At 36.8% G+C, this 7,724-nt stretch overlaps 1 protein-coding gene across 3 annotated transcripts in view; it reads left to right on the top strand.

Moving 5' to 3' along the window:
• The window catches only part of LOC131683582 (protein NASP homolog), a 37,319-nt gene extending 32,951 nt beyond the window's left edge, over positions 1-4,368 (top strand). Inside the window, exons 1-4 of one of the 3 annotated variants that reach the window (XM_058965676.1) lie at positions 77-228; positions 1,642-2,400; positions 2,466-2,740; positions 3,868-4,368. In XM_058965676.1, the coding sequence (XP_058821659.1) occupies positions 1,668-2,400; positions 2,466-2,740; positions 3,868-4,128 (1,269 nt within the window). In that variant the 5' untranslated portion in view covers positions 77-228; positions 1,642-1,667 and the 3' untranslated portion in view covers positions 4,129-4,368. Of the gene's footprint in view, positions 1-76; positions 229-321; positions 382-1,641; positions 2,401-2,465; positions 2,741-3,867 lie in introns of those variants that run through there. The other 2 variants (XM_058965677.1, XM_058965675.1) reach the window with 2 other exon arrangements.
• Positions 4,369-7,724: the final 3,356 nt, after the last annotated feature.

Here is a 7,724-nt window from a genome sequence, read left to right as displayed (position 1 = left end):
CTAGCACTTATACACCCACACCTGCAGGTGGACCCAAAGCGTGCGCAGTGTCGCGATTGCTCTGGAACGGAAAATCAATAGAACGGTCTGTGTTTGATGCCTTCAGCTGTCATGGATCGGCCGGCTTTCGACTAAAACCGTGTGTCGTGTGTCAGTTGGCCTCCGCGTTAAGTGTATCATATTTTTGCTGCCGGGTCTCGCGACAGGACATGCGAGCACGTGATTGTGGTGCGTGTTTCATTGTTATCAATCCACATCTTTTGTGATAAACGTGAAGTGTTTTTATTGTAGTCGGTCTGTTTTGATACGCTCTGTTTGCAGCTTCAGCTTTAAGATGTCTTTTTAACTAAAACTAAGAAGTGATTGTAATAATTAAAGTAGGTACGGTACATTGTGGTATAGTCACATAGCACAGTCGAACATTCCAACTAGAATAATTTTCTTTGTTAGACAGCGTCAGTAGAATTCTGCATCCTTATTTTAGTAGGCGTTATTTTTTTTTTAATTCAGCAACACGAATCTTTAAATCTGTTTATTTTGATCGCGATAGTAAGTTAACACCAATGAAAGTGAAATTTTCAGTTTTAAACGTATACAAATACATATATGAATGTATTATACATATATGGTCGCTCGGGTGAAATTTCATTTTTTATTGCATTTTCGATATTCCATTGAATTTTCGTAGTGGATGCAGAAACTCTGTCTGCTTTGTCCCTAATATTTTATTACGTTTCTTTGACACAGCTGACAAGAGGGTACTGATACGGCCATTTTCGGTATTCCATAAAAGTTAAAATTTTAGCAAAGCTAACTATTAACAGCTTTATAGAGATATTGGAAATCATTTTCGGTTTGAAAGGATTTACAAAAAACACAGACCTTTGATTCCCAAAAGCCGTTTTCGGTAACATTAGAAATGCACAATTTTTTGGCTTTTCGCTAAATTGCAATTATTTTAAATAAAATTCTTAAACTCCATGAAAATTGTCCCAAAATCCTGCGTACGTAGCACAGTGGGTCTGAAAGCCAATTTCGACAAACAGAAAAGTAAAAGCCAGTGTAAAGTATCGCGGGTAAAATTGATCCAATAAACTTATCCAATCTAGATAAGTTTATACTAATAAAGATCTGTTCTATCTTGACCGAAGATTTCGAGCAAAAAGTTTTATTTTGCAAAGTTATTTGTTTTGAAATTTTTCATATTTGCTCCAAAGAGTTGTAAAGTCCAAAATGTGTGTGGATGGCACTGCATTACATTTCATAAAAATACGTGCATAAATGATTTTGTTCCCGCCTACCTAAGCCACTGGCAAATAAAGTTTTAGTATAAAGGCATGATCTTTATAAACAAGACAAGAAGGTCACTTTTTCCTTCGCATTTTTAAAGATCATGATTTTGACAAGTAAAATTTCAGCTACCACTTCATAACTTATTCATGTATTCAATGCAGAACACATTTGTTTCAATTTTTTGATGAAATATATTGTAAAATGTCCTAATAATATAAGTAACTGTTTGCAACTGGCTTTAGTAATGTTTAGCATTTTCCACAGAATAATGCATTATATGTAATAGAAAATGTTGGACTTTTTTGAACCACCGTGACAATTAATTATTGTGATTCTTTTTATTTTCAGATTAATCATCACATCTTAGCATCACCATGGCAGAGAAATCGGAAAAACTCCTAACGAAGGAGGAAAAAATCGCTGAAGCTAAGGAACTGTTCGGTCGGGGCAGTCGAAATTATTGTATGAAACAGTACTCGGATGCTGCTGACGATCTTAGCGCTTGTTGCGCCATCTACTCCGAACTTTATGGTCCAACTGCTGAAGAGTGTGGCGAACCTTATCTGGTGTATGCCAAGGCATTGATTGCCCTATCTAAAGAGGAAAATAATCTACTTGTTCCGGAAGAGGGTGCTGAGGGAGAGGATGATGACGAGGGGGATGACGAGGAAGGCGGGGAAGATAATGAAGAAGAAGAGGGCAATGACGAGCAGGGGGAGGAGGCTCAGGGAGAGAAAGAAGAAAAGAAAACAGAGGATTCTGGTGAAAAATCGGAGGCGAGCGAGGAAGCTTCCGAGAAAAGTTCGACTGAAAACGATGAAGCGAAAAAAGACGACGATCAGGAAGCGTCTTCCACGTCGGCACAAGCTGAGCCACAGCCTGGTCCATCAACTTCTAATGGCACTGAAGAGCCTGAAGAAACTGACGAAGGTGAAGACGAAAAAGGTGGAGGCAGCCTAGAAGTAGCTTGGGAGATCCTTGAGTTAGCCGTCAAAATTTTCGAAACGCAAGCCGATAAATCGGCAACTAATTTGGCTGAATGCTACATGGAGCTTGCAAATATATCATTTGAGAACAGCAACTACTCTCTGGCAATCAATGACTACAGTAAGTTGAAATAAAGCCGTCAAGATGTAATTATTCGTTTGATGATCATTTTTAAATATTTTCAGAAAAATCGCTTGAGATATACGGTAAAATTGGAGAACCAAACAGTCGGCTAATCGCAGAAATTGATTACAAAGTTGGTCTATGTCACATGATGCTGAACGAATTTCCGGAATCAATCAAATACTTCCGTGAAGCTTGTATCGAGCTGGGTAAAGTTATTGATCTAGAAAAGGCTAAGGATCAGACTGAAGAAACGAGAGCCACCATCAAAGATCTTAAAGAAACTATGCAGGAAATCGTCGAAAGGAGTCGAGAGGTGGAGGAAACAACTAAAACGGTTAGTTCAAATATGTTTTTATGGGAAGATAACGTTCATAGGGATTATGCTATCGGACGTGATACAATGCACTACCCATGATCGCATAGTTGTTCCGTTTTCTATGGGATTTCGTATATTTATGGGACTGATATGCGATCATGGGCAGTGCAGTGGTTTCAGATTCTTCAACGATATAGTTATACTCCTACAAATTCATTAGAAAATAGTAGAAATTGAAGAGAGTCATATTATCTCGGAAAATCCCTCATTTTTGTGTTTGCGATGAGCACGATATTTCAAGAACCAATACACCAATGGATTAGAGGTTTCCAGTAGTTCTTTCTTTACTGATAATATCTAGCTAATTCTAGAACGATGCGTTTTGCATTCAGGTATTAAAATTGAGTGTTTTGATTCTGAAAAATACTTTTTTCGATATTTTAAAATCCTTGGTTCGCCAACCAGTTATTAGAGTAAAAAGGAACACTCAAAACTGGTGAACATACGACTGATTAGTGCCAAAAAAGTGTGACTCCGTACACTAAAAGTTACTAACATTCAAACTATTACTCCTGTTCCAAAATTTTGATAAAAGGGGTTTGTATTTAAAGGTTAGTCCAGCAAAAGATTCTACGTTGCTCTTTGGAGATACAGCGTTATCGTTATTTCGCACATCTAGTGACTCTTTGGTATGTAATTCACTGATAGGTGGGGCATAAGTTTTAGGTTACTTATGCTGTTTTCGGTTTTAGAATCGAGTCGCCCTAGGTTCGCTCTAATATTTACAATATCCATACAAAAATGACAGCTCCGATCGAACATAGAGCAACTCTGATCTAAAAACAAAATCAGCATTAGTGATAAACAGCCACTGCCGTGCGAGTTAACGGATTTTCTCATGCTTGGTTAGTTGTAATTAGTCATGACAAATGTAACGACACCATTTGTGAATTTTACCGAATTTTCATGTCATACTAGACCGCCCAAAAATAAAATGAATTTTTGAAAACACAATTACCCCATCCCTGAATCGAGTCCTAGTCCCACCAGAAGTAGTTGCTCCTAGTTTGAGCCAAATCGGACAAGTCTAGATGTCGGATCAACGTGTTCAATCCACTTACCAAAATTTTATTCTACTATTTCAGTCCATCGAAGAACTTAAACGTGAACTTTCCAAAATTATCGTCAAAACTGGAACCATGAATGGAACCGATGGCGCTGCAGAACTCGCTTCATCCTCTTCTTCAAGTAATGGAATCGCGTCGAGCTCGAAAGTAACGGATAAGCCAAAAGACATTTCCCACCTTATTAAGCGGAAGAAGCCTGATAATGCTGAGGCTGAGGTTGATGGTTCCCCAGCTAAAAAGACTGCTGTCGAAACGGAAGAAGTTAGTGAAGGCGTTTAATTTGAAGTTTTTACTATTTACTCTCCACACTCAGTTTCCAGCTACTATTTTTGTTCGGATTATTTGTTTTGTTTTCAAAGTGAACCAGTTACTTGAAGTGAAAGTGTTATTTTTTAAAATTTGAAATTCAGTTATCTCGTTACAGTAATCCATAGACACATAATTTAACACTAGCTTGTACTTCTCTACAGTGTAAGATGAAAATAATTTATCAAAATAAACTATTATCTATGTCTAGAATAGATTGTACTTATTACATTTCTATCGTACCGTTATTTTGTTACCTAGTACCATTCCACGGCGGATAGCGTTTTGAGGAAGGCGAGGCTTGGTGTCATTAACGTATGCAGTGCTGCTTCCGTTTATTAGCCCATTTGATCAGCAGACTGGTGCATGTTGAGCGGAACATTGCATAAGTGCTCCGTTCGAGTATGGCGGTCAAGCAATTTTTAGATTTGTTTTAAAAAGTGCTGATTTCAACCTTAGATAGTGCCATTTTTTGCCATCTGGTTTTGGGAGCGTACCCAAGGATAAGGTTGTATCTTAGGATGTTTAATAGGTCCGGGAAAATTATATCTACCGAAGAAATGGATTTTTGAAGAAATATTGGAAGAATACTATCAGAGCCGGAGGATTTGTAAGGCTCCAAACAGATGATAACTTTAACCCATTGTAACCCAGAGTTTTCTGAAGATATCTTCAATTCCATCAACAAATTTACCAAGGATTATGGGAAACGCAAAATAACCACTTAAAACGGTTTTGAAGAATGAAAATATTGCATTGTTTGCATGAATTTGAACGCTTAACATCTAATCCGGTCTCAACCGGTACAGAATTATTGAACATTAGAAAAACTGCAAAAAAATGTATGATTTGTAGCATACAGCAGAAATAATTTTTAAAAATAGGGGGTTTTACGGACAAAATATCCCAAAACTCTAACTTCCGCATTCTACAAGAAACAGATGTATTCTCATTTAAAAACTAAGATTGCTCCCTTTAAAAATGTATGATGTGTAATTTTCTAAAGGCTAGTTCGAAAGTTCTAGCATTTAATGTATTTTCCTCTAATATTTTTCCAAAGAGCTAATGGCTAAAACTTCAACTGAAGTGAACGGGAGTCAAACTATGTGGTATTTGGCAAAAAAAGCTACAAAATCGTTTTAACTGAAAAATATTAGGATTTAATTTGGTAGAAAATTATAGTAAATTTGAATGGAAGTACGCTAAAAAAATTAATGTAGCATACTTTTTGAGAAAGAGTTCAATAAAATTGACTGCAGAAAAATTCACATTGAATTTACACAGCAATCATAGAAGATGTGATGATACGATGTGATAGGATAATCCGCCTAATTTGGACCCCTCCTTATTTTGGACGCTTTCATACATTTGTATCCTTTACTGCCAATTACTCCATATTCGATTGGTTTGATGAAGATAATTATATTCTTTGGGTTGTGTTTAAGTCCCAGCATAATTAGTTCATCTCTAATTCCTTTAAATTAGTCAAAATTCACAGTTGAATAATTGATATCGAAAAACGATTCATAATTCCACGATTTCCAACAGAACAGAAATCGAGAGATGGGATGCACTTTTAAATTGGATATGAGTAAAAATTTATTGTTTTTAAGCGATCTAATAATTTTGTCTCTATTTGGATCTTGCATTTTATGTATTTGAAATGGTTAGATTGTGAAGTTTTACTTAGAAGTATAAAATAACTAGTCCAAAATATGTCGCAAAAATAATAGCGTCAAAATATTTCGGACACAGTTAGATTTTCTTTCGTAATAGCAGTCTGTTTATCAATTTAGAATAATCAAAATTATCACTTCATCAATTATTTTTTTGCGGTGCGGTTGCGGTAAAACCGAGTGGTAAAAGCTCTTTCCCACACCGCATCTGCGGGAAAAAGTGTCTCACAGCACCGCAGATTTTGCGGCGCGGGTGCGGTAAATACGCGACGAACCCTGGCTAAACCTGCATAAATCTCTAAAAAAGTTTTCAATCCTTCCAAAGTCATTGAGGTATACAATGACTGGTAGAACAATATTTAGACAAAAAAATCAGTATCGCTGAAATATTCACTAATTGAATGCTTAGATACTCCTCTTTCAGACTTAATTTGAAATGTTCCATCGGGAATTATATAATTATATAATGATAGAACAATATTTTTTTTAACATTTCGATGAATATTTTGAAAATTGCGTTTCAATGAAAAGCTCTCAGAAGATATATCACTTTAAGGGGGATGGATCTTGGGACATTCAGTATCAGAAGGAGGCGCTTGTTACGTTAATGAATAGCTCCAAAGACACCAATGTCCGATATTTAGCCAACTTCGGGATGATTTAAATTTAAAATTAAAATAATATTTTTACTCGGGGCATTTTATTGTCTCTGGCAGAACAATATTACCACAAACAAATCAATATCACTGAAGTACTCACTATCCGGAAACTTGCTTCTAATTTAAACGAGACAAGCATTTAATTTTTTTCCTTAGGTTCCAGAACTTTTTTTAATATGAAAAATAAATATCTATGTTTATATACTTATGAACACTTCATTACTCGTTTATATGTCGATATACAAAACTAGTTTTTTTTTGAAAATTGATGAATAATTAGTATCAGTAAATAATTTCATAGTTAATGATTTATTTGTGTTCTTTGAATTCAATTAGTTATGTTTATGTATTGTTTAATACTTAAATTTAGAGCTTTTTTCACAAACGTGCATCCCTTTGAGCGAGAAGTCATTTTGATGTGTACCAATTTCAATGATTACAGTGTTCGTTAGTACACTTATTATAAGTACATTGGCCTAATATCTGCTTCCTACCTCCATGGTAAGTGAGATGAAACTGTCTTTGTACATAAATCTTCTGAAATTGGCTGAAATTTTTAATACTTTCTTTTTGGATTTGCGATCAATGCACTAAATATTACTAGATTTTGCCTTAAAAATGCTACGATATAGAAAACGTTACAATTTTTCGCATCTACCGAGTTGTGAAAATATTTAAACCAATATTTTTTAATTTATTTTAAATAATTGAGTTTTTGAGCCATCATAGGGTTTTTTTTATTTATTAACAGATTAAGGCCGAAGTGGCCTGTGCCGTATACAAAAGATTCCTCCATTCCACTCGGTCCATGGCCGCGCGTCACCAGCCACGCAGTCTGCGAAGGGTCCGCAAATCGTCTTCCACCTGGTCGATCCATCGTGCTCGCTGCGCGCCACGTCTTCTTGTACCGGTCGGATTGCAATTGAGAACCGTTTTCACCGGGCTATTGTCCGACATTCTGGCTACGTGCCCGGCCCACCGTAGTCGTCCGATTTTCGCGGTATGACAGATGGGCGGCTCCCCCAACAGCTGATGCAACTCATGGTTCATTCGCCGTCTCCATGTGCCGTCTTCCATCTGCACTCCACCGTAGATGGTACGCGGCACTTTCCGTTCGAAGACACCAAGTGCGCGTTGGTCCTCCACGAGCATGGTCCAGGTCTCTTGCCCGTAGAGAACTACCGGTCTAATCAGCGTCTTGTAGATGGTCAACTTCGTACGACGGCGAACTCTG

The sequence above is a fragment of the Topomyia yanbarensis genome, chromosome 2, assembly GCF_030247195.1.
Source record: "Topomyia yanbarensis strain Yona2022 chromosome 2, ASM3024719v1, whole genome shotgun sequence".
NCBI classification, from domain to species: Eukaryota; Metazoa; Arthropoda; class Insecta; order Diptera; family Culicidae; genus Topomyia; species Topomyia yanbarensis.
This window is presented reverse-complemented; position numbering and strand designations above follow the sequence as displayed.